The sequence below is a fragment of the Castanea sativa genome, chromosome 3, assembly GCF_040712315.1.
Source record: "Castanea sativa cultivar Marrone di Chiusa Pesio chromosome 3, ASM4071231v1".
NCBI classification, from domain to species: Eukaryota; Viridiplantae; Streptophyta; class Magnoliopsida; order Fagales; family Fagaceae; genus Castanea; species Castanea sativa.
The window spans coordinates 29,237,114-29,264,910 of NC_134015.1; the positions used below are offsets into that span (position 1 = coordinate 29,237,114).

At 34.6% G+C, this 27,797-nt stretch overlaps 1 protein-coding gene across 3 annotated transcripts; it reads left to right on the forward strand.

Moving 5' to 3' along the window:
* LOC142626912 (peroxisome biogenesis protein 22-like) lies at nucleotides 1–27,797 on the forward strand. Of its 3 annotated transcripts, none has more exons than XM_075800633.1 (8): nucleotides 1–247; nucleotides 427–558; nucleotides 635–682; nucleotides 2,722–2,778; nucleotides 2,878–2,979; nucleotides 4,799–4,864; nucleotides 6,416–6,517; nucleotides 6,632–6,945. In XM_075800633.1, the coding sequence occupies exons 1-8, from the start codon at nucleotides 113–115 to the stop codon at nucleotides 6,743–6,745; spliced, it is 756 nt and encodes a 251-aa protein (XP_075656748.1). In that variant the 5' UTR covers nucleotides 1–112; the 3' UTR covers nucleotides 6,746–6,945. The 3 variants fall into 3 exon arrangements, with proteins under 3 accessions (XP_075656748.1, XP_075656749.1, XP_075656750.1); XM_075800634.1 differs by lacking the exon at nucleotides 6,632–6,945 and adding an exon at nucleotides 7,461–8,092 and having other exon boundaries at nucleotides 49–247; XM_075800635.1 differs by lacking the exon at nucleotides 6,632–6,945 and adding an exon at nucleotides 27,702–27,797 and having other exon boundaries at nucleotides 50–247.

Below are 27,797 nucleotides of genomic sequence, written 5' to 3' on the forward strand. Positions count from 1 at the left end.
GGAAGGAAAATAAGCGGACCCCAATGATCACTTAGAAAGGATTGATATTATTAAATTGTTGTACATACGTTGTAACTTGTGTATCCGAGAGAGAAAGAGAGAGAAATCATAGATGGGCGAATCATCATCATCATCATCATCGCTATCGCTGACACAGCAAATAGGAGTAGCGCCCCTTATCAAGAGACTCTCCAAGCACTTGACTCGCAAATTTGCTAAAATCTTTTTCATCCTTTCCAATCACAAGGTTCTTCTTTACTGCTTCCTTTACAAAGTTTTACAATCCCAGAAATTACATCACAATTTATGTTATGTGTTGGTTGGGACGTTAGAATTTTTGGTTTTGGCATTTTGTCGAACACCTGCCGTGCAATATTTCTATCTTGTTGAAATTGGTATTGCTTGACAGTATTTCCTAATTTTCAGATTGCTGGATCTCTTGGGGCCTTGGCAGGTTTTGTTATTGCTTCAGTTTTTGCTTGGAAGTTCGTGAGAGCCACTGCCGGGCAAAGAAGGCGACGGAAACAAACGAGTGATGCTGCTGTTGAAGCAACAAAGGTACATACAGATACAGTGAATTGTTCTTTTTAAACTTCTGTATTCTGAATCATATGCTTTTGCTGTTCCTTTTTAGGCAGTGCTTGGAAAAATGGCGAAAAACAAATTTAATGGCGCTCGGAAGGTACTCCTGTTGATGATTTACACTATGTTTGGGAGTTTATAAAGGAAAGGATTGGGTAGAATAGAATGGAATTAATTATTGATCTCATTCTTACTTGGATGTTTAAAAAAAAAAAGAATTAATTAGTACTTACATATTTGCGGTTGTTTTTAAAATTATCATAGTTTCATGGAATTGTGTAATTGAAAGATTTATTTACTTAATTTTTTCTGATAAGAGGTAACTTTCGTTGTCAATGCTCAACGTATAAAAGAATATAAAAAGCATAATTGCTTGTTGGAAATCTTTGAAGTGTTCATTTAAAAAGCTGTCTTAATATTTTTGGTATAAGATGGGGATTTAAAGAAAATGTATTTTTTGGTATGAGATTCGTGCTGCTAATCCCAAATCTCTAGGGATGATAAGTTGCAAGTTTTGATGACAATCTGAGAAGACAAGTGAGAAATTTTATATGCTATGAAGCTTTAGGGAAAGCTAGAAAAAGAAAAAGAAAACTGTTATTTCTTGGACTTGTATGTGGCAAAATGTCATGTAGAGTTCTTGATGTTCACCAATAAGTTCTGGAAGAGAAATTTGGTTTTGTTAGGCTCTTTTGTGATTTATTGATCCAGGACTTTTTGTAATCATGAGAGATAGAAATGCTACAGTGGCAAACTCTATGGGTGGGAAACATGGTAGTTTTGGAGACCTAGCTTAGCTAAGGAGGTGCAAGATTGGGAATTGATTCTTTGCTATATTTCCTTGATTTGTTCTGTTCTACTCATAAATGTTGGGCCTTGGTGCGATGGCAAGTGCCTTGCACTTGTTGCTCACAGGTATGAGTCTAGGAATCAGCCTCTCTAAAAACAATTGGGGGGGTAAGGCAAGACCATGACCTCTCCGAGATCTTGCAAAAGTTGGGAGTTTTGTGCATTAGGTACGACTTTTTTTCCCACTCATTGTTGTAAATGTTGAGCTTGGATAAGGTTGCTTCTATTCCCTAGAGAAGTATTTGGAAGGTTAAAGCTCCTAGTGTGGCCTTCTTGGACAATGGGTTTGGGGGAGATTCAGACTGTAGGTAACCTTAGAAAGAGGAAAATAGTATTTGGATGGATGTTGCTTGTGTAAAAATGGTGGGGAAACCATTGATCTTCTGCTCCTATTGATGCAGGAGCATCTAAGCCCAAAGCTGAGAGTAGTCTATTTTCTCTATCCCATATTTATAATAAGGTTAGTCTTTTCAGTTCTCTATTTAATATTTAATTTGTTATTATGTCTCAAGTATTTTAAAAAGGTAGGTGACTAGCATCTGACTAATCACATTAGGTTATTATAAACAAACTCTTTTGAGTCATTGTAAGTAGCCTTTTCTTATCTAATCTTTGAGCCTAGGGATCATTCTCAATCCTATATTGTTTTTTGTTTTTGTTTCTGTTTTTTTACTTTAAAAAAAAAAGAGAGAAGAAATTCTTTTATTAGAAAAAGAAATTACCATTTGACAATATTGAAAGTTCTCAGGAGCTGCTGCAATTCTTGTTGACGTGAACATTGTTTGATTGGTCTTGAGCATGGGGTTACTCATTGTAGTTCTATTCTAAAAATCCCCAACTCACTTCATTTTTCTTTATAATTCTTTGTAACGGTTTAAGATTACTTATCTTCATCATCGTGAACATGAAGTAATCATTTTCTCAGCATAATTTTATTACTTATCAAAAATGAAAAAAGAAAACATATTACATAGCGTCCTTTGTACACAAGTGGTGTACTCAGACACACCTAAAAGAGCATGACCTAAAAGAATAAGCATTTAAAAAAAAAAAACCAAATTACCCCAAGAATGGCTATTCCAAATCTCCATCTAATTGTACAAGGTGCACAGCAAGAAAAACTTTAGATCCAGCAAAGAACACTCGACCCCCTTAAATAATTGACTCTTACATTCTCTCCATATGGTCCACACAATGCACAAAGGGCTACATTCCACACAGCAGCACTTTGGTTTTTGGGAACAAGTTAGACTTTCAAATCCAAAATTTTTTGACTTTCTTTGCATGCAGATGACTTGTCAGTTGCTTGGTGTAATTCTTGAAGAGAGCAGTCCTGAGGAACTTCAGGTCTATTGATGAATACAATTCATGTTATATTTTTTATGTTTAGTCATTAGTCTATTCAAAGAGGAGTGAAATCTGACACTAAATGTTTTATTCTTGTAGCATCATGCCACTTTAAGGCCATCAGTTGTGGAAGTGCTTTTGGAAATCAGTAGATTCTGTGACATCTATCTTATTGAAAAAATTGTTGATGATGAAAGTGGGGTAAGCAGTAATTCATATTTTATTTGAACTAAACCTGAATGTCCACGATCTAGTATTTTATGCTGAAGAATAATTATAGTCATTTAAAAATCTTAATTTATTATTTTCGACTGTTCATTACATTAGCTATGAGTTCTTGCAGATCTGTTATGTTATATGTCATAAAGTTCTTATATCATAAGGTCTATCAATGCATTTTACCTTCATAAAGTAGTTTGTACAAGAGCCCTTTTTTTTTCAGGTGTTGGGACAGGTAAATAATTATTTTGGGCTAAAATGAAGTGGGCAGTGGAAGGGAATTATGGAACTTGTGAGATTTTGTGGTTACAATTGGGAATTTTCATCATCGTGAACACGATGTACTTTTTATGCAAAAAAAACTTGATCACTTATAAAAAACAAATTGGGAATGTTGAGTTGAGTACCTCATGAATTTCAAATTAGGTATTAGCGTAAGAGATGTATTTGCTGTTAGATTGAATACTTAGTTAATATCATTTTTAAGAGATTTATTTGCTGTTAGACAAAGTACTAAGTTAATTTCATTTGAGGCCAATGAGCTCTTGCTCAAATAGCATCTCCTCTTCTTGTAAAAGCAAGGAGGAGGGTGAGATTGTGGGTTCAAGATCTAAGAAATTCATTTGTTTTTGGGTTGAGTACCATGTCATTTTCATGTTAGGCCCGATCATTAAGTGCATGCATTGGAACTTTTAGGTTTTAGTTGAGTTTTTGCTTGGTTTGTGATTTGGACCTCAGTGATTGGAGGCCTGGAGGGAGAGATTGTGAGTTCAAGATCTACTGGGTGAGTATGTAACTTAGCATTAAAAAATATTTCAATTTAGGCCCTATCATCTAAGAAATTCAATTGTTTTTGGGTTGAGAACTATGTCATTTTCATGTTAGGCCTGATCATTAATTGCATGCTTGTGCACTTTTAGGTTTTAGTTGAGTTGTTGCTTGTTTTGTGATCTGGATCTCTGTGACTGGTTTCATGAAACACGAGCATGGGGTTGACAAATGGCAACCAAGGTGTTTGAAAAAATTGAAGGTTTTGATGCCTTGAAATGTATAATAAGTTTTTAATTTCTTTTGGTATTAGTGTTATTTGTCAATTGTCTTTGATTTTCTAGTAAGTTTTGGATAATGTGAGAATGTGTGTAGTATGTTGTGTCCAGGGAATAAAATTTTTCACTATCTAGTAAGCACCTTGGAAGTTGCTTAGCATTTATTGAAAGTCCTGACTGGTCATGCCTTGTAATTTCCAATAAAATATCAAAGAGAAAGAGAAGAGAGGGCGTCTTTGATTCTGAAATATTTGCAAGTTTGTGTTACAATTGGAGTTTAGTTGAGTTATTACTTCTAATTAAGTTGGTCGTGTTGAGTAGCATTTGCTTTTAGTACTGTTGATTAAGTCTGCTACCCCAAATTGAGTGGCATCCTTGGAGTTCTCCATTTTCTTGGTTGAATCCCTTGGTTTCAACCACCCTTCACAAGTCTTGGCCTGCATCATTTCATCAAAGTCAAACCTGAGCTGTTTCAGAGCCTTGGGGAATAGAATAAGAGCAGCTGAATTGTGGGCTTGATATGGTTATTAGCAAGATGTGTGTTAGGGGTTAAAAGGGTTTCTTGTGGGTTCTCTGGTACCAAAAAAGTTTTGCAGCAACTCGATATTATTTATAGATTCCAATTTGGCTATCTAGATGTGTGTGTGCGTGCATGGGTGCTTTGGAGTCACCTTCTAATTCTTTTTACTTTAGTTGAATTCTTTTTTTATTTTCAAGCAGTTATATTGCTCACCATTAAAGCTCTGATGTTACAGGAAAGGGTTCTATTAGCTCTGGAAAACAGTGGTCTTTTTAAAAGTGGAGGCCTGATGAAAGACAAGGTATCTTTACAATTTTTGACTTTGTATTTTAATTTATCTATAAAATCAGCCAAGACTCCCTCCTAATCCTCAGATGAGGATATTAGCAGAAATTTTTTAAAGCAACGCTAAAGATGCTGGACACCTTCTGCACTTCCAATTTTGGCAATACCAAATTTGGAGAAACCAAGATGATGGTGCATGCTAGTAGTAGCCAGAAGGACTATACATTCATTGTTTCTTATTAATATGGAATCAGAAGGACTATAATCTGAATTGAATTTCTTCAAACTTATATCATAGTTACCAGAACCTCACTTGACCAAAACTAGAAGCATTGGAATTGTGACTAGTCAATTTTTTAGTTTGGTAATATAATTTTGGATCTGCAAGTGAACAGGTTTTTTGCTTTTTTGATAATTCAATTGTTGGGTGAGGGGGAATTGAACTTGGATGTCTCTGTTAGGAACACTAGGAAGTGCTAGCTGAGCCACAAGACTCTTGATGCAAGTGAATAGGTTGAAACCAGTTAAAGTGCTAGATTTTAAGGGAAAATGACAATAAATTGGATATTTAAACTAGATCAATACAACCTGCATCATAACATCTTCAAATTTTCAATTATCAATTTTTTGTTTTTTGTTTTTTTTTTTAAGAGTGCTCAAACCTGAGGCCTTGAGTTTGAATGTCTAGTACCCTCAAGCCTTCTCATGGTTGAGCTCCTGTACAGTTTGTATATGGTTTCTATTTATACTAAAGAACATGTCCAAATTCACTACATAACTTTTTGATTATAAATATACTTCTAGTTTAATTAATTTTTTTGGCTCTAATGACATCAATACTAGTCAGCGATCATTTGGAGTCACTGGATGGTAGTTAAATAAGATTAATATTTCTCTACGTAAGGATTAAGGATACTTTTTCTTGCCACATAAATTTGTGTAACTTCTGACTTGCCTTTACTCAAAATATGCCTTACAATATAACCACTTTTCGCTGATAAATTGCATTTACCATTACCATGTTAAATCTTAGATAAGAAAAGGAGTAGCTTGGAGTGAAACAAACAGGGAGGCCGGCATAAAAAACTCATATAATGTCAAAGGCTACTGAAGGAAGTCCATTTACCCTTTTCAATGTGTTAGAATCATTCATCTTAATTTAGACACAGAAAGTTTTATCTTTAGCAAAGCTACATATGAGAATAGAAATTATGTTTAATAAAACAAACATAGCTTAAATTGTTTTTCCTTGCCAGTGAATAAAAGAAGAGATTATGTGCATCTTTTAAATAATGTGGTAGTTAATTTGTTGAATTTATGTTGCAGTAGAAGACCTAGAGACCTTTCCCTTCCATATAGTACTTCAATGTAAATGTATCACATCTTTTCAGAGGGGTGCCTTACTGGCTTAGGGCTCACATACCATACAGTTTCTTGTCATTAGCAGTTAGCACTGTTATAGAATTGGACAAACTTAAATCCTATAAAATTCAAGAGTTACATTTGCTAACGACCTATCCTTCAGTTTGCATGGATGGCATAATCTATGTATATTATTGTTCTGTAGGTACTATTCTGTAGCACAGACAATGGAAGACTGTCTTTCGTGCGGCAGTTGGAGCCAGATTGGCATGTTGACACAAATCCTGATACTCTATCTCAGCTAGCTGTAAGTTCCCTAATTCATTTATTTTTCCCAAGAGTGATAAAATGGTTTTCTGCAGCTCCATTTATCTGTTGCCTCTCCTTTCTAAAAATTAATTTTTGTACCTATTTTCTGTAGAAATTCATTAGATTCCAATTGTACATCTCGCCCTCCAGATCAAGTTCTACATCTGAGTCAAACATCTTTAACTCAAAAAGTTTGGAGTCTTTTTTCAATGAAGAAAGTCTGTAGACCTTGAAAATCTTACATGTAGAGAATGAGAAATAGGGAACGAGGAAGGTTTATTACACGCTAATCTCAGAAATTTCTACCCTTGTGTACATACTGTTATTGATATTGTATTATGCAGCAACTATGCTGTCATCGCAGTATACTATAATTAGTGTCCTCATTCATTTTCTTAAATAAATAAAAGGTGTACTTTACTTAAACTTGCATTGCATTCATGCATATTTAGTGATGTAAGTGTAACAATTGAATTAAGAACTAGGGTCTTTTGGGGAGTGCCTTCAAGCGGTATAAAAGAACTAGGTACTTTGGTACTAACTAATAACAGCTTGCATTTGATTGTCCTTAAAAATTGTTAATTATTGGGGCCTTTTTCTGTTGAATGCCATGCCTTAGCCTTTGACTAGAGGCTTCACAGGACTTGGGTTTTTTGTGGGGAGTCAAACCTAGAACTCACACCAACAAATGTGTTATTGGTGCCTTCCATACTCACGTCCATAAATCGAATTCTAAAATTCAAAAAAGGACAACACAGTATAAAAACCACAAAAATAAGAGCTCAACAGTAAAGCAAAGAACAACATGAACAAAGAAACTTCTCTAAACTCTAAGGTCTCTCTAGGTCTTGGAGTTTTCTAGAAGCATACACCTTATCTAGTACAAGCCTTTTTATTCCTGATGTGGTTCTTGTTTTAAAGTTTGAACACACAAATGGCAGGGTGACTCTGAAGTATACGTGCATGAACATAAGATTTAGAGTGCTTAGGTCCTCAGATCTGTGTGATTCCAGTTAGCTTGTTGGGTACAAGAATTGTTCTCAATAATAGCTGAAAGCCTTGTAACTCAACTGGTTAGCAACTCTTGGCATTTTCAAGGCATCCAGGGTTCAAATCCTCTATCATTGTAACTATTGAATTATCAAAAAGAAATGTTCTCAATAGTAATAGTAACCTGCCAAGATTTGCATTGAGCAAAGGATCCAAGTTCATACTTTCCCTGAACTGACCTGTTAAGTAGGTGTTCGAAGGTTAAACATCTTCCAAATATTCCTACATATAAGTGCACATTGCTTTGTCATACTTTCTTTATCATGGGGGGCTGCTGAGGTGTAATTTCGACTGCTTTCATCTGATGGGGGGTCGCAAGAGTTCAGTTCTCAGTCCTTGGGTTGATGCGAATCATACAGATCACGTGAAAGGACACAGGAGAAAGAGGTGGTCAAGGTTTTCATGCTCTTCTCCACACATCGTTCAACTAGTGTCTCTGGTGATTTGACTTTTGAGCTAGCTTTGTTTTGACGGGTAAAACGTGCAATGTTAATGCTTCCCCCAACCAAAAAATAAAATAAAAGAGGACTCTTTATGGGATGTTGAATTTCTGAAGACCTTGCACATCCTTCTGTTCAAGGACAAAGGCGTTCTGTTCACTTGCATGCTTGGAAGTTGGATCTCACTCTTGGACTAGTAATCTGTATCCTTTTCTTATCTAATATATGCCTTTTGTCGAGTGTAGTCAGGTGATCTTATCTAGATATCCAAGTTTCGAATGAGGCGTGTGAATGATTTCCTGTGCCTCTCCGTTCTATTTTATACAATTTTGTACTATTGTATATAGGTATAATTAAAAACAATAACATTTATACGGTTCAAATTATACATTTTTTAAAAAAATGTTGAAATTATACATTGTATTAATTTACAGATTTTTTAAATTATAGATTTTTAAAATATATAATAGTTTCTCATTTTATATATACTAGCATGTAACCCATGTAAATGCATGGATGTATTTAAAATTAAATACAATTTTTATTATAAAAATATAAATAATTAGTCAAATTATTTTAAAAAAATAGTAGATAGCATATGCATACATATAGATACATTTAAAATTAAACACCATTTTTATCATAAAAATCTAAATAATTAGTCAAATTATATATATTTTTAAAGTAAACATAATTAGTCACATATTAAATTTCTTACTTAAATTTAATACTACTTATGATCATTATTTTTTTTCTATTTTTTAATAAAATAGAACGTGTGACAATCTTTGTTGTCTACTGATTTTTATTTAATATATGTGATTGATTATTTTTTAAATATTTTATAGTTCATTAATATTAGATTCTTAGTATCTTGTACTCATTAACTCACTTGGTACAAAGATTAAAAAATTTAAGTGGACACATAATACAAATTTAAGTGAATAATTATGGCGTGGTTCTTACATAAATTTAGACACATGGAACAAAACTGGATTCTAATTTCAAATTTTAATTATATTTTCTTTGAGCTTTGCCTACATATATATATATACACACACACGTGTGTGTGTATAATTTAGAATTCAATTGGATTTAGACTCATCTGTTTTTGCATCTTATAATTCACTTATCACAAAAATTAAAAAAATTAGATGAATATGTGGCGCAAAATTAGACTCCGATTAAAATCCAATTTAAAATCTAATTGGATTTGGATTATTTGATATTTACACTCACTAATTCACATAGCACAAAAATTAAAAATTAAATGGGATACATGTTATACAATTAGACTCCAATTGAAATTAAATTTAAATTATAATTTGATTTTCTCTGAGTTTTGGCTTTTAATAAATACTAGCTACGAGCTCGCGCGTTGCGCGAGATAATTATTTTTTTGGTGGTTTTATTAATTTTTAAAAAAATTTAAAATATTTTAATAAAGAGTTATGTATTTCATAATCATATTTTTATTTATTATAGAAACAGTTATAAATGTAATATAGGAACAATCATAAATCATAAATATACATTTTGTCATACCAAAATGAAAATAATACAATTTTTTCATAAATTCAAAAAGCAAGTTAATGAAAATATTCATTTTTAATATAAATTATTTATAGAATTTTGTGAAGTATTAAAAAGAATATATAATTTGGAAATTATTCTTTTAGTTTTGAACAAACTTTCTCAAACCTTATTTTCTCTGCTTACAATCCAAAATACCAAAAAACATAACTAAAAAAATTAATAAAACTTAACAATGATTAATTGGACCAGTTAGGAAAACAATCTGCTGTTGATAATCTATTAAAGTTAGTTTCTTTGCAGAAATTGTAACTTCGTCCACCCAAAACATATTATCAAATAAAAAATTATTAGCAAAATCTAAGAATTAAATTTCTATATATGCATTGTTATATAATTGTGGGGAGTGAAACGACCCCGGTGAGTATATGGGCCTTTGGGCCATGCTAAGGAGGGCCAACCTACTCCTGGGTTAAGATTTTGTTAGTACTACGGGTCGGCCCATACGCCGAGGATCCGAGGATTCTTCCGAGGGATGATTTTCTCCTCGGACGGATATGGGAGAACCAGGGACTTCATTATAAAGGTTAAGGGACGACTCGGTGAAGACCAATGGTTAAAAGGGGTGAATCCTTGAATATCCTAGAGGCACCGATATTTGAGAAATACCAAAGATAAAGGTTGTCACTTCCGCATTAAAGACTCTGCACCTACCTCCCTGGCCGCATTAATGGGGAAGTGACCCCTGAACAGTGGAAAGGAAACTTCTGGTCACTATCCAGAGGCACTAAGGAGAAAAACATCTAGGGGAAGGGGGTGAGAACAACACGTAGACAAAGTATCAGGAAGAAGAGTATTTAAAGGGGAACTTAGAACAATAGTGGGGGATCTCCTTTTTGAACAAAAAAAAAAGAAAGAAAGAAAAGAGAAATAATAGAAAAGGAGTTCTTGGCTTACGTCCGAGGAGATTTATTCGCAATAATTGTTTGTTGTTAATAAATGTTTTTAGCTTTGGAATTGTTATCAAATCCCCAATACTTCTAACCTGGGTTTCAAGCCCACACTCTAGAAATTTATATTGTTGAAGGCTCATTGGGTCTGAGTCCGTGATTGTCATTGGGTCCAGGTGCAATTGTGCACTTACAATAATAATAATAATAATAATAATAATAATAATAATAATAATAATAATAATAATTGTAAAAGCTAAAATTTGTCACCCATTCGATTATTTTCGTTTGGCTCTTTTGCTTTTCTCTAAATAAATGACATCATAGAGTACTTCTAATACAACTATTAAGAATGCTTTGTCCACCACAAAGGATTAAAAATAAACAAAAATTAGTAAAGTCTCGTAATTTAATATCTAAATTAAGCACTATAAAAAAATCATGCTATGTAATAAAATAAATATCAAATTATCCAAATCATGCTATGTAATAGAATAATATTAAATTTTTATATGTTATATTTAATTCTTTATAATACAATAGGATGACATTTAACCATCAAAGAGAAAAAAAAGAAAAAAAAAAAGAAGAAGAACAATTTAAAAAGCTAAACTAAATTGGATTAACCCAAAATAGAGTTTTAAAGAATATAAAAAAATTATTAACCTAAAGCAGAAATGCAAGAAAAATAAAAAATAAAAAATCCACCAAAAAATTGAGAGAGAGAGAGAGAGAGAGAGAGAGAGAGAGAGAGAGACTTTTTATTGTAAGGGAAAACTATGCATAAAATAGAAGAGATAGTAACAAATTTATAGTAAGAGGGTGTGAGTAAGAAAAGATAAAAATAGAGGAAGACGAAGGGAAAGAGTAAGAATGATATTAATGCAGACGGTAGTGGAGGGATGAAAAGGTAAAGAAGAGAGAAAGGTTGGAGAAATGTTAATATTAAAAAAAATAAATGTTAAAAATAATTATAGCAAAATTGAAAAGAAAAAAGATAATGACGTAGACGCTGAGGTAGCTCAACTGGAGCGTAACAACAATAAATGTTACGTTTCGGCTTTTAGATATATATAGATATAGATATAGACTAGTGTGTAGCCCTGTGCATAGTACAATTAAAAATAATCACAATTATACAATTCAAATTATATTTTTTTTAAAAGAGGTTCAAATTATATATGGTATTAGCTTACACTTCTTTTAAACCATACATTTTTAAAATATGTAATGGTTTCTCATATTTTATATATATATATATATATATATATATATATATAAAATTTAGAATTTAATTAGTTTTAAACTCTTTGATTTTTTCACTCAATAATTCACTTGTCATAAAAATTAAAAACTTAGATGAACACGTGGCGAAAAATTGGACTCCAATTGAAATCCAATTTAGAATATAATTGAATTTGGACTCTTTGATTTTTACACTCAATAATTCATTTGACACAAAATTAAAAAATAAATAGAACAAGTGGTGCAAAATTGAGAATCTAATTAAAATCTAATTAGATTTGTTCTGAGCTTTGGCTATTAATATATATAAGCTAGTGTGTAAGTGCATATACAATGGAATGATTAAAAACAATCACAATTACACGGTTTAAATTATATATATATATATATATATTTTTTTTTTTTCTGAAGAGGTTTAAATTAAACAGGAAGCTTACATCTTTTTTAAATCATATATATATATATATATATATATATATATATATATATATGATTTAAAATTTAATTAGATTTAAAATCTTTAATTTTTGCACTTGATAATTCACTTGCAACAAAAAATCACTCTATTCCTAACACGCTAGATTTTTTCACAAAGAATGGCTCCAAACAATAGGATCTCATATCTACTAGCAAGGCTCTAAAGGGGGTTCAGAAGGAATCCAATATATTGATCATTACTTTGGAAGTTGAACTTATCTCCCCTGATCCTCCAAGTGCACTACTGTTTCGAATTCCCTAAAGTAGATGGGGCAAGACCTGTCTGGCAAATCTAAACATCTACTAATTTTACCTCTAGTGAGTAGGCAATTCGCCGCATTTCTCCAAAGATGTGTTTCGTATCTTTCATGAATTTTTTTTTTTTCATATCTAACCCCTTAATTGGTATTGGTTGGGAAGTCGAGAAGCACTACGACTAAGCCAATAAGCTGACTTTATTGTGATAGAACTCAAGGAAGAAAGGGCCCAAGTCCAAACATCATCTTCAACAAATTGGGTGAGGGGGATTCTAACTTTAGCTGAGACTAAGAGTTGGATTTTTTTTTTTTTTTTTTGCATTTAACATTATTTTTGAAATATTTTAGTTAGTTGCCATGTTTGTAAAACTATATAGTAAACTAGTATCTCGAGAATTCAAGTTTTTAAAACTTGAATTATATGTTATGGCAATCTGATGTGGAAAAAAATCGATGTGGAAATCGAGTATTTAAAACTCAATTTCCCGTGTTCACTTGCTCCTTTGTTCTTCTTGGTTCTTCTTCCATGGGTTCCTTTCTTCATCATGTTCTTTCTTCAATTTCTCTAGATCTTTATCATGTTCTTTCTATTCTCGTGTGGACTGTTCTTCTTCTTCCTCTGTGGGTTCTTCTCTTTGTCTTCTTTTCTTCTTCAATTTCTTCAGATCTTCATCGTGTTCTTCATATTCATCTTCTTCTTCTATGGAACTCAAGTCTTTAAGACTCGAGTTCCGTGTGGAAAAAATATCTTCATGTCAGCAATCAGAACTCGAGACTTTGAGGCTCGATTTCTTCACTGAACTCGAGCCTCGAAGGCTCAAGATGTTATTCTCTGAAATTCTTCCTTGTTCCTGCTAACTAACGACATAATGTGGCAAACTCATGCCACTCTACAAATTACCTCCTAAGAGTTGAGCTTTTGCGTATCCCAAACAAAATCATTGTTGCATATGAGTTGGAAGACTAAGAGAACATGCCCTGTATCAACACCCTCTTTAGGCTTTGGTATGAAAGAAGGAAAGTCAGGCACCGAAGGGTCCTCCCAAATTCTAATGAAGTTTCCACTTCCTACTTGCAAGCAAGCACCTTTAGAGATGAGGTGCTTTGTTCCTTCTAAACTTCTCCACATCGGGAAACTTTTTCTAGAGAAAGAGTGATAGAGCCAACTACCTCTAACCTTGTATTTTGCTCTCAGAAGTTTAATACATGAGAAATTCTTGTTGGATAGAATCCACCAAGACAATTTGGATAAGAGTGCTTGGTTGAATTCTCATAAGGATCAAAATCCAAGCCCACCATCCTTTTAGGGCTAGCAAATAGACAACCAAAGCAAAAGGAGTGAAGAAATGGCTTCCCTCAGTCTTAGGCTTCTACCAAAAATGTCTAACAACTACATCCATTTTAACACAAGCTTTTAGGAATTGAATTGTGGACATGGCATAAGTGAGGACTGCTTGCGCTATCAATTTGATAATGGAGGCTTTGCCAGCCTAAGAGACGTTCTTACTTTTCCAACTTGATAGTTTGTTCTCCATCCTTTCTTTTGTTGGGGCTAGATCTTTACTTCTATTATTGGAAAGGAAGAGGGGCACTCCTAAACATTTAGGGCCTCTTTGGTTTGAAGATATCTCAAAACTCAGTTCTCAGTTCTCATTTCTCATTTGTTATTACTCAAATACTCAAACTCATATCTCATAATCTACTTTTCCCTTAACTTAGTTCAACTTTTGTTTGGTTCAAGTTTTCGGGTGATATCTCACTTTTTAAAGTCAATTTTTTTATGCCTGGGTGGAGCCCACACATTGTCCTTGTCAGAACAGTATTCTTCTTTCTCGCGTATGTTTTATCTCTCCTTTTCCTTTCATTTCTCTTTTACTTCTTCACTTTCCTCTAAAACTCTCACTCCTCTTTGTCTTCATAATTTTCTGCCTCTTTCCAACCACCACCCTCTCTCTCCAATCGAACTAGCCGTTGGCTTCCTACCACTACCATTCAACCCAACCGCCACACTAACTCACCACCATTAACTCACGAAACTAACAACTACTGCCACAAAAACCCAACAACCACCAAGGAGTACGCCACCATATACAACCCATAACCACACCAATCTCAACCCACAAACCCCACTCCACCATAAACAACACATAAACCCACCGATCTCAACCCATAAACCCACCAAGAAATGGATCTTTAATTTGGGATGAGAAAGGAAAAGAAGAAAGAAGAAGAAAAAAATTTGGGATGAGAAAGGTGAAGAGGAAAGAAGAAAAAAAGAAGAAGAAAAAAAGAAGAAGAAATAAATTAGAGTAAGAAGAAGAAAGAAAATTCTGGGATGGGAAGGCTTGTGGGTGTTAACGAATAAGAAAGAAGATAGAAAAGGAATAAGTGGAGATGAAAGAGAATAGCACTTTTGGCTTGTGTGAGAGACTAGAGAGAGAGATATAATAAAGTAAAGCCTGACTTGATAAAGACTAGTCATAAATATGGGTCCCTACGCCTTTATTTTTTTACAAATTTTCCATTGAACTCAGTTTTCTGTCACTTGAAAACATCTCAAATGTGTTTTCAGTTTTCATCACCCTAACTCAGATTTTTGGGAAATGAGTGATGAGAATTGAGAATAAAAACTAAACCAAACAAGTTGCCTTGAGTCCCCAAATGGGATAGCTTTTTGAGTCCCCACCGACTCCTAACTTGATTTAGGAATTGTTGAAAGACCCCCTTTTAATGGGAAAACCCTATATTTTTCCACACTAATTCCTTAACCAAACCATTCACAATATTTATTAAGACATTTTTGGGGAATTGATAATTCATCCATTCCTACATTGCATAGCAAAAGCACATTATCTATGTTAAGGTCATGTGTTTTGGTATCGTCAACAATACCAAATTATGTGTCTTTTATTGAGTTTTGATGTGTCTTAAAATTGTAATTAAAGACCAAGTTAAAGACATAAAGTTTGCTCAAGAAAACTCAAGAAAAACATATTTTCAGCATATACCTCGATAGTAGCTCGATAGAAGCTAGAAACTTAATCTCCTTGATAGAAGCTCGATCTATCAAGATTTTGTTCTCGATAGAAGCTCGATAGCAGCTTGATCTATTGAGCTTCGCGGATCAGCAAAAATCAGCAACGTGAAAAAGTCCATAACTCATTCGTTTGAAGCCCGAATGAAGATCCATTTGAACCGATATATAAAGGACATAAGCCATTTATTAGAAGGTTTTTTAGAGAGAGAGAAATACTCTGTTTATGCAACTAGGGTTTTGTAACAAAGTTTTCTCTATTTCACCAAACTAAAGAGTTTCAAAGTAGACCTGAAGATTCCATTGGTGAAGAAACTGAAGTCATAGCAACTGCCATAGACTTACTATTGTTAGGAAAACCTTCAAGAGGTTCTTGAAGTTGGTTGGAGGTTCCAATTGTGATTGTGGGTGGAGCGTTCATATATTGAAGAGTTTAGAGGTTCTGAAATGATAGAAGGTTTCTGCTGTAAGTTCATCTATTGGGTTTGTAGAGTTTAGGGTCAAAGGCTTTGTACTAGATCTGAAACTTCTCTTTATTATAATAGATTGCTTTTTAGGAAGGTTTCCCCTCAGGTTTTTTTAATTATAGTGGATTGCTTTTTGGGAAGGTTTCCCCCTAGGTTTTTTTTACTGTGAAACTAGTTTGTTTCATTGGTTTTACTAAGTCATCATATCTTGTCTTATTTACTATACTGTTGTGCATAATTTTGACATGATTTTGATATTTGTTTGTTTAGCCAAGGATTATTCATAATATATCTAATTAATAACTTGGGTTTAAAACTTGTTAATTCTATCAACCGGTGTCTAAATTTCCCAACAATCTACAAAGCAAAACTTCGAAATGTGAAGGGCGGTAGTTACTACCTTAACACCTTTTAATCTTCCCTCACTAACTTCCTTGTTAATAAGCCGTATCAAGACTTCACTTCCTAAAATAAAAAATAGGGGGAGAGGGGGTCCCCTTGCATGAGCCATCTAGATGGGGTAAAACATTCTGACTAACCTCCATTGAGAAGGATGGTGAAATGCACTGTACTAAAGCATTGATTAATAAGATTGGTAAATCTTTTGTTTAAGCTGAAAGCCTTAACAACCACCAAAAAACTCAATTCCATCCTGTCATATGCTTTCATGATGTCCAACTTAATTCCTACCTAACCTTTTTTCCTCTTAGTTGTTTTGAAGTTGTGAACTACTTCTTGAGTCAAAACCACATTTTCTGTAATGCTTCTATTTGGCACAAAGGCCACATGTGATTCATCTATCATTATATTTAGAAGTAGTCTAAGCCTCTTAACAATGATCTTATAGATGATTTTATAGCAAAATTGCATAAAATTATTGGTAAGAATTGTTTGAAGTTGTGAGCCCCTTTTACTTTAGGAGTAAGAGATATGAACTTCTGATTAAATTCTTTTAAAAGTCGCCCATTTCGGAAAAAAAAAACTTTGCATTGCTAGAATCACTTGTTCCCTAACAGTATCCTAATAATGTTTGTAAAAGAACCCTAGAAGGCCATTAGGTCCGAAAACCTTAAGAAAATTCATTTCGAAGATAACTTTTCTGATTTCCTCACTGGAAGGAACCTCACAAGGCCTTTCATTCTTCCTTTGAAACACAAGGTTGGATAAGATCTTCAAAGGAAGTGGGATGCAAGGATTGGATGATTGGTAAATTGAATAGAATTTTTCTTTGAAGTACTAATGGATGGATTCTGTGGGAGGCCAATAGAATTGGCACTTTTGGGCCCGATCTGAGTATGAAGGCCCAATTACCAACTTACTTTACCTAAGCATGCCCAAGTGGATTGAGAGAGGAGCTTTTGACTGAAGATTCATTTAGTCCAAAGAAGGCACTCAGACAAGGACCGCACAAAGATAGTAAGACGAAGTGTCACGACCCAAGTCCATGGAACATGAATTTAGATGCATGACTGACTTGCTAACCTTACCTAGCTCAATAAACATAATTTATTTAAACATAGTTCAATAAAACTCCAAATAAACAATGCTACTGATAAATCTCTTACAATGACTAAAATCCAAAATTTATAATAATCTCCAAAATATTGTGAAGTCTAAGCGGAAAAAAAAAAAACTAATAATCTTTTCAAAACTCCACAAATTGGAAATAATCTCCACTATATAAAACATGAATTACAAAACAAAGGTAACTAAAATTTCTATGAGTCTTCAAGTAATACTGAAGTCGCCTACAACTTCCATGCTCTACCTTGCACCTTACAAAGCGATCCAAGGGTTCTATATTCCCAACTACATATTAATCTGAAAATAGTAATTGATGGGGGTGAGCCACACATCTAGTAAGTAATTATACAGAATACACAATGGAATAGAGTCAAGCAAAGCATGAGTTTGATTTCACAATTTCACTCAAAATATCCAATATAGTTTTCCAAACATGTAAAGAATCACTTAATACACATATAATCAAATCTTAAAGTCTTTCGAAAACACATACAATTAATTTATCAGAGCACAGTGTCACATATACACATCACATATTCTCACATACAATCCTGTGAGCGAATACCAACATCTAACCCCTGCTGGTGAGGGGTCAACACATATTCTCACATACAATCCTATGAGTGGATTTACACATATATCTGATCAATTCTAAAAACACTCATTTTGAGCCACATATCTCAAAAAAAAAAAAAAAGGTTTATACAACATAAAATAATTTTCTCAATATTAACAATTATTCCAACAATAAAAGCATATCGAATAACACAGTATCAAATTAAAACATAAATCAAAAGATGCTTGACTCTCTTAGGGAACGAATAGGAACTGAAGAGTTTATATAAATTTTTTTAAAATTCTTGAGTAAGTTTGAAAATCTAATTTGCTAAAAGAAACGTCTTAGCTACCGTTTGAAAAACAAGAATATGACTTCGAAATCACTTGGTTTGAAACAAATTTAAAGAACAAGAATCTTTTTAGAAAACTTAATTTGAAACTCAATTATTTTCGGAAAATAGTTTAGTTTAAAAATCATCTTTTAAATGGGATTTGGACATTCAAAACGTTATTTAAAATTCGAAATTTCTCTTAAAACATTATTTAAAAGCCAATTAAAATTTTTCTTTCAATAGTGTAAAAATGCTTTTTGATAAAATTTTAAAACGTAAGCTAAAAAAAAAAATTATAACTTTTGATAACATTTAACTTCTAAGAACCTAAAGAACAAAACTTGTGCATATTATGCATAATTACTTACAGCACTTGAATCACTCTGAAAGTCCAGCTGAAACACCCTCCAAAATAGTCTCAAAATACTCTTAAATAGGACCTATAATCAATCATGGAAGAATACTTAATATCTTCTACAAAATATAAAACTTATAGAACTATGCAAATGGACTCACTAAGATTATACTTTGCTAAACTAATAATACTTTTAACACTAAGCTAAAGTTTCTCTAACCAATGATGCTCTACCCAATAATATTCCCTTGCATTAATCGAAACTCATATTGCCATAAGGAAGGCAGCAGCCAAAAATATCATTGACTTAGGATTTAATATAAAACCCCAATGAAAATGCAAGAGCCATATACCTAAATAGAGATTTGTAATCCATGGCTTGTTCTAGAGACACACATAGTGGGCAACCTAGGATTTAATTATATAACACTGATGAACACGTGAAGGCCATCTCCATGAAATAATGTCTTGATCCATGACTTAGTTCATGGATTACACACGGTGGCCCAACTAGAATTATATATATTTTTTATATGTTCAAATCTGAAAAAAGGCTTAAGCCAACATCACCGATTTCTTGAAATTCAGTGGCTCAATCTATGATTATATATATATATGTATATATATATTTATTTATTTATTTATACATCCTAATGAAAACGAAATTGTCATGCTTTTGTTCATAGATACACAGCGGCAATATCTATCCGTAAAAATATAAACAGAATTTTAGGACCAAAATCCAACTTTTGAACAATCTAGCATCACTACTGATTTCCAAGATAACCTTATAAACTTTTAGTTCTTTGTTTCTAATGGTGAGAAATCATACCTTGAACAATCTGATTGCCTTTGCAATTGTATGTGCTCTAACTCCAAGGAAAACACCTCTTAGTCTCTTTGATAAAACCTGACTATCTCTTCCTCTACCTTATAGTTTGTATTAGAGATGTGGGCTTAGTGAGGTAGCGGGTTGTAGTTATCAATAAAATAATACCTATGGCCCAATAATTATATTTAAAATAAAAATTAATAATAACTTCAAATAAACATATGTGGGGTATTACACAAAGACTACATAAGGTCAGTGCATACAATCCGAGGAAGAAAATAGTGGCCAATGTGGATAAGGATGAAGGAAACTTCCTAGAAAAGCATCCATCACATTCGCATTGAATGCACTGCACCAACCATGCTTGCTGCATTAATGGTTGAATGATACTTGAATAATGCCAACACAGCCTGTAACCTACTCAGCATGACCTCAAAAGGAAGGATAGAACAAGTATCCTGGAGGAAGATTAACAACTTTCCATGTGGAGGACCAGGATTGAAATAGGAGCACTATAAAAGAGAAGGGACCCCCAAGAACAGAGATTGGATCCCTAACATCAGAGAGAGAAAGTACTTATCTTTGCAATCTATCAAGTGTAAAAGATTCCTCGATCATTCCGAGAAAGATAAATCAAAAGTATTATCCTTAAGAAACCAGCTTAAACCCAATTCAATTGTCTTTTTCTTTATCCTTGATCAAAATCTACCATTTAGGAGTCCAAGTGTTGGTCTGAAAAACCCATCTCTACAAATTAACTGTGGTGGGCCTTGATCCAAGCCCAATCACCCTTTGGGCCTCGAATTTTTACCCCATATAGATTCCATATTATTTATCCATATTCCATCTTCAAGCTTGATCTCGAAAATATTATTTCTTCTCCTTCTTTTGAGGGTGGATAGTTGAAAAAATTTCGTGTTTCTATCTCCTACTCTGATCCAAAGCTCTCTCGATTTTTTATTCCACTTAATTTCATTTCTAGTTTGCCACCTTTCAAGCTTGAAGTTTAAAGCAACTTCCATCTCCAAGTTCTCCTTGGAAGGGTCAACATTTTTGATTTCTGCTAGTCTATTTTCAAGAGTCTTGATTCTTTCTTGAATGTGACCAAAGCTGGTTTTGTTCCACCACCTTATCTCTCTCTTGGTAGCATCCTGCTTCTTGGCTAATTTGTAACTATGGAATCCCTTCACTTCTATTTGCCATGCATTATGAACAACCTCACTGCTGAACTTATCTCTTGTCCATATAGCCTTAAATCTAAATAGGTGAATAAGCTATGATTCTTTCATATGAGTATCAAGCAAGATGGGATTGTGATCCGATCTAGCAAGACAAAGGCGCTTGACACCTACTTTGGGATGCTTAATTTGCCAAATTTGGTCACATAAACATCTATCCAATCTCTCCCTAATGTTTGTCCAACCTTCTCTTTTGTTCGACCAAGTAAATGATGGACCTTTGCAGCCCAAATCTATGACCCCTATGTTCTACAAAATAATCTCTGAGATAGTTAATTGAACCCACAGTAATGGGAGCTCCACCCTTCTTTTCCCCTTTACCTTTTATACAATTCAGATCGCTTGTGATCACCCATGGCCCTTTGTAAGAAGCCACCATATTCTCCATTAACTCCCAAAATTGTTTCCTTTTGACTCTACTTGGAGGCCTATAAATGGCTAACAACATTTATGGGTCTTCTGGCAGATCAAGATAGACAAGATGCAATTACATTCTTATTTGAGAACACCACTTCTAGTTCTACCTCATCCCTTTACATTAATGCCAAACCTCCTGCTTTCCCAACTGGGTCTACACGAAATAAGTTTTCATACTCTAGCTTGTTTTTAATTTTTCCTAATTTTGGAGATTTGATCTTGGTTTCTGATAAGAACAAAATATCCGGACAAATGCCACGAACGAGACCCTTTAGGGTCTTCATTGTTCGGGCTCTATTGGCACCCTAACAGTTCCAAGCAATGAGCCTCATGGTGAATTAAGGGCTCGTAGAGATCACATTGTTGAAGCCTGAACCTAGCCATGGCAGTTCCATGATATGGAAATATCCAACTCCACAGCAAAACACCCACAACAAAAGACCAAAAGTTCTTACACTCAATATACCAAAGTCACAAATTTTGAAGTCCTAATTATTATTAAATACAGAAAAAAAAAACACAAGTTTGAACCTTAACAAATCACAGGCTACGAACTTAAAACATTGAAAAAAGAACAAAACAGGGCACTTATTGAGATTCAAGTTTGATGCTAGTCAACGAGGCTAAAACTAGGGTTATTGACCCAAATAGGAAGCGACACAACGCCTTGCTATGGAACCATAAAGAACAGTGTTAATCTCTCACTAGTGCTAAAACTCATGATATAAGCCAAAAAAAAAGGATCTGTGATATCCACACCAAAAGGACTAGGATGGGTATGAGGATTGAGGACAGGATTAGGGAGATAGGTATGAGGATTGGGAAATAAGATGGGTATGAGATACGATGGAAGATGGTGATTGAGGACAGAATTGGGGAGATGGTGAGATGAGAAATCCCAACCCTTATGGAAGTAGAGGGATAGGATGGGTATGAGGATTGAGGATCGAATTGGGTAGATGGTGAGATTGGAAATCCCAAACATAGTTGGGAAAGGACCCACAATAAAAGTGGAAGAGAAACTACACACGAAGGTGTTGGAGAAGAACCATGTTAAGATACTGTGTGTGTGTGCTGTGCTTAAGGTGTGTGCTGTGCATAGTAGTGTGATAAGGTGTGCCTGTTGTTGTAATTAAGTATACATGTAGTTGTGCTTTGCTTAGCCACGTGCATTGCAGGTGCAAGGTATAAGTGAGTAAGTGAGTTGGTAGTAAGAATTAGTTAATAAGGTTGTTAGAGGTAGTTAAGTCAGTTGGTAGTTACAGATTAGAGGATTGGAATTGATTATAATTGTATATAACCACAATTGTGGAGTGATAATGATCAAGCATATAATAAATTCAGTTACTCTCCTTTCTTGTACCTACACATGTATCAAAAGTAGCATAGAATATTGCGTGTTGTATGTAAAAACATCGTAAGATTGCATAACTATTTGATGGGGACTATCATAACTATCATAACTATTTGATGGGGACTATCACTTTCGAGGTACATCCTATAACTCCCACATCTCCTAGAATACATGCTTGCAATCATATATAAAGCATTTTGATCTTTTTTCTTTTATCTTTCTTTGCATATTTTTCTTTTATTAAGCATATCATGCACGGGCATATAAGAGAGAGAAAAGAAATAACCAAATATGTTAAGCTTTTTGACATTGCACTTTTGCTACGTCGAAGCATACCGATGTCATTTCATGCTTGGCGGATAACAATGTTGAGATGGTTATTTATGCCTTTCTCTTAAGATTTTTTAGTCATTCCCATCAAAAAGAGTGATACAAGTGTTAAGTACAAGAGATAACTTAATCTTACTCATCACAAACACGAACCACAAAGCTCACTTGCTTAGTTGTGCATAGAGATGCTCATCTAAACTACAAGAGATACAAAGTTTAGAAAACTTTGTTTCATTGACCATTCAAGGTACACAAGTACCAATGTACACAAACACACTGTTTTTTTTTTTTTTTTTCTGATTTTTCAATTTTTTATTTTATTTTTATGAATGAAAAAAAAAATAAAACAAAACTGAAAAACAACCAAACAAAAACATGTCAAATAAAGCAATGTATAAAAACTAGATTGTCTCAAAATAAGAAAACAAAACAAAACACACAAGTAATGCGAACACAACAAAAAGAGGGAGAGAGAGATAAGTGGCTGAATCACTTAGAGCCTTTTTCCTTCCACACCTTGGAAGAGCATTCCTTTTGGCGAACCCTTGAACCGGCCGAGATGGGGAAGAATTGCAACCATTCAAGTTCATAAGGAACATGAAGGACTTGAGGAGATTTCCAAGAGAAGCAGGGGAGGATGGAAACTAACTCAGGTTTCCTACTAAGACCATGCTGTTGCTCTGCTTAGTGGCTTACCACTTGTAGCAATTTGGTCGAGTGTGTCCAGCTGCTCCACAATGATAACAGAGATGCTGCTTCTTCACTTTAAACTTTTGAGCATTACTCTTCTTAGCCCTAGGATTTTTGGTTTCTTTCTTAGCAAGATTAGGGGGTGCTCCTAAGATAGATTTATCCTTGTCTATGTTCTCACTAGCTATCACATTTCTAGCATCATTATTCTCAGATTCAATATTATTAGCAGGAGAAACAAAAACAGTAGTACTAGAAGAAGCAATATTAGGAGAAGAAAAATCATACCCTAAACCGGTTCGATCGAAGGCAGATTTCTACATACTGAGCATCTCATCAAGCTTTGCACTTGAGGTCCTCTCCAACTGAGTTCTAACTTGGAACAGTTCCGCCTCAAGCTTCTTGATCTTCTTAGCCAAGAAATTGTTCTCAAATCTCAATGCTCCAATAGTCTGATTTGCGTCATCAAACTTTGTGGAGAGTTGTTCTCGTTCAAGCTCCACATCATTGAGCTTCTTGATGGCCAACCTATACAGCTTCTCATGTTTTTCCAAGACCTTATATAACTTTGCATAGGTAGTGTGGATGTCATCTTGTTCATCCATCTTCTCAAATTTTGACTCCACCAAGTTTTCTTCTTCATCCACATCTTCTACAATCCCTTCAGTAGGATTGACAGTGGCGGTGAAGGCATTTAGGATTTCGTCATCCTCATTTTTAGAATCATCCTCAAGTTTGGTGTCGCTTAAAGTTGCAGCAAGTGCCTTGCTTTTCCCAATGGACTTGAGATAGGTAAAGCACTCTTGTTTCATGTGACCAAAGCCTTGACACCCGAAACACTTAGATCCTGAAGGAACAGTGTACTAACCGCCATCCCTAGCATCCTTCTTCCCTTTGTCTTGGCTTTTAGACTAAGAAGAACTTGATTGCCTATGGTCCTTGTCGAAGCCCTTTGCATTCACATTTTTCATGAATTTCTTGAACTGTTAGGTGATGTAGGACTTCATTTTAGAATCTTCATCATCAGAAGATTCATCAATGTCACTGCTCTTGGCCTTCAATGCCATGCTCTTACCTTTGCTTGACTTGCCAATCCTAGACAAACCCAACTCATAGGTATGCAAATTTCCAATGAGCTCTGTCAAAGGAATCTTGTCAATATCCTTTGATTCCTCAATAAAGGTGATCTTGGCATGAAATCTCTCAGGCAGAGATTTGAGCACTTTTCTCATAATTTTGGATTCGAGAATGGTTTTCCTAAGATTGAAAGCTGAGTTCACTATGTCCTTAAGCCTGGCATAGAACTCATCGAATGACTCATCCTCCTCCATCTTAATTTCTTCGAAGCTAGTAGTGAGCCTTGAAATTTTGAATCCTTGATAGCCTTGGTTCCCTCATAGGTTGTCTGGAGAATGGTCCACGCCTCCTTTGCAGTTTCAGTGGAGGATATCTTCTTGAACTCCTCATTTGTGACTGCACTGAATAAAACATTCAATGCCCTGCTATTGAAGTTTGCCGCCTTGATCTTTGCATCAATCCAGTCGGCCGGCGCTTCCTTTGGCTTGGTCCAGGCTATCTCCACAGCTTGCCACACTTTCTCATCTAATGACTGCAAAAAAGCTCTCATGTGTACTTTCTAGTATGTATAGTTAGTACCATCAAATAAATGAGATATAATGAGTAACTGTCCTCTATCCATGACAAACAGAGGTCAATGGATCACACAGAAAAGATTAAAACCTAATTAGAGTGTGTCTGCTCTGATACCACTTGATAGGCCAAGAATGTATTGACTACTTGTGATAAATTAATTGATTAATTAGCCAAGTTAATTAATTAATCCAATTAACATGCAAAGTGCGTGGTAGCACAAACAAATCACCAAATAACTAAATATGCAGCGAAAATTAATTGACACGATGATTTGTTTACCAATGGGGAAAACCTCCTTGGCAAAAACCCCACCAGGTGATTTTAAGGTCACCACTTCCGAGAATCAACTATTATCAAAACAAGCGGTTACAAGTAAAGGAATCCTAGTACTTTATACCAACATATAGTTGAACCCTTATCCCAATACCCAATTGGACTTATTCTGTAGTGACAATCTCTCCTTGTATTGCACGGCTCCTAGTACATGACTACCCAAAAGATGTGCAGATCTCAGTACGCAACTTGATCACCAACTTGAGAAGAATGTTGGCTGCAAAGTTTTTCTGTTCATCACACGATATATATCATGAAGTTGTCTGGTCACAAAACCCTACGGTGTACAAACAAAGCAGCTTCTTCAAGATGAACTAGGGCAACTAGGTTTCCGGTCACACTTTTCTTCACACTTGTGAAATTGTGCTCTTGTGCAATTGTGCAACCTGTAACGGCCCTTAAAATAATCCTTACATATGTTTAGGGTTGTGAGAGAAGAAATCTCAAACATACATTCATGGATTGGATGAAAACCAGCTCTGAAAAACTGAGTTTCATAAACCTCGATAGATAGCCATCTATCGAGTTAGTTGCCGAGCCACGAGCTTCAGCAGCTTTTAAACCTTGATAGATACTAGCTGTCGAGTTTTAATGAATAACACTTCACTTGATTCTTGGACAGATTTGCATGGCTTTAACAGTTGAACTTGAAACCTTATTTCTTGAAGCATTAAACACATCTTAGATCTACCCAATTACAAGTAAAGTGCGTTTTGTCAAAGAATTAGTCAATACATAAAATGTTGACATATGTTTCTAACATGAATCACATATGTCCTAACAATAAGAAAATATATTTAGTTTGTTGGTTTAATGTGGTATTGTATTTGCTATTGGAAAATATGAATTGTGGTTCATTACAGGTGCTATAAAATATGTATTGTAGGTACATTTCAGGTGCTATAAAATTTTAATTTTTTTTAAAAAAAAAGGCCCTATTGTAACGCTTTAAAAACCGCTTGAATAAGGTATGGGTGTAGGCAAGGCTGTTATGCCCTATACTAGCGGTTCTCAAAGCGCTGGCATAGCCAGAGCCTATTTTGGCGGTTTAAAAGCGCTGGTATAGGCCTTTGTAATTATATTCATTAAAGACCTATACCAGCACTTTTGAGAACGCTGGAATAAGTACTGCCTATGCCAGTGCTTTCAAAAGTGCTGGTATAGGTTGTATTCATATTTCCGTAAATACCCTATAGGGGCAGTTATAAAACCGCTAGTATAGATATACCTAACCCGGCGTTTTTTTTTTTTTTTTTTTTTTTAATTTTTTAAATCGGTATAGGCCTTGAAATCCACCGGTACAAGTTTTCAAAGCTTTTGGTCAGGATTGTCCTGACATAAGTAAAAGCGCTAGAACAGGGTTTGAAAAGCGCTGGTACAGGTCCGACGACCCTATATCGACTATCATTGCGCGGCAGTTGCAAGCGCTAGGAAAAAAAGCATCGGGATAGGCATTTTTTGCCTATTCCAGCACTTTTTGGGGCTATCCCAGTGCTTTTGCAAATGCTAGGATTGCCCCATTTTTTTGTAGTGAGTAAATTTTTTTTGGGTAGGGCTGGGCCCCATGATGCTCCAAGGGGTAGGATGGGGCAAGGTAGTTTTCTCAATCATGCAATGTAGGGAAGACAAAAACCTTGCGGAGCGAGGGTGAAGACTCTATCATTCAGCCCCACCACGCTTCATTGCCTCCACATTTATAAGGAATGTTGTTTAGTTTAAAGAATTTTGTTTAGTTTTTTTTGTTCTTAAGTAGTACGTTGTTATGGTGGGCAAAAAAGTAATTTAAGCTGTGGATTTAAATGAAAACCAATATTAGCTTACTACTTATTTCCATTGTTATGGATTCCGTTCCGTTCCGGACGTAACAGCCAGAATATCTCATGCCGGTGTGTAAACCGGAATGGTAATACCCTCCATTCCACCTCGGATTAAATTTCGCCCCATTTCGGCCCGTTTCGGACGTTTCGGTCAATTCCGGCCAATTTCGGCCGAAATTCATTTTCTGGTCAATATGATTTTGGCTTCTTATTTTCCCTTCCTGAACTTGATCGACGTCCTATAACTCCTAGTCTCTCTATCATCTCTCACTATCTAACCCTCTCAACTGTGACAGAGAAGATGAAAATAAAATTGAAGAGCAAGATGAATTGATGAAGCAAAAATGGCGTGACTTGTGAAAAAAAAGGAGATGAAGAAGATGAGAATGAGT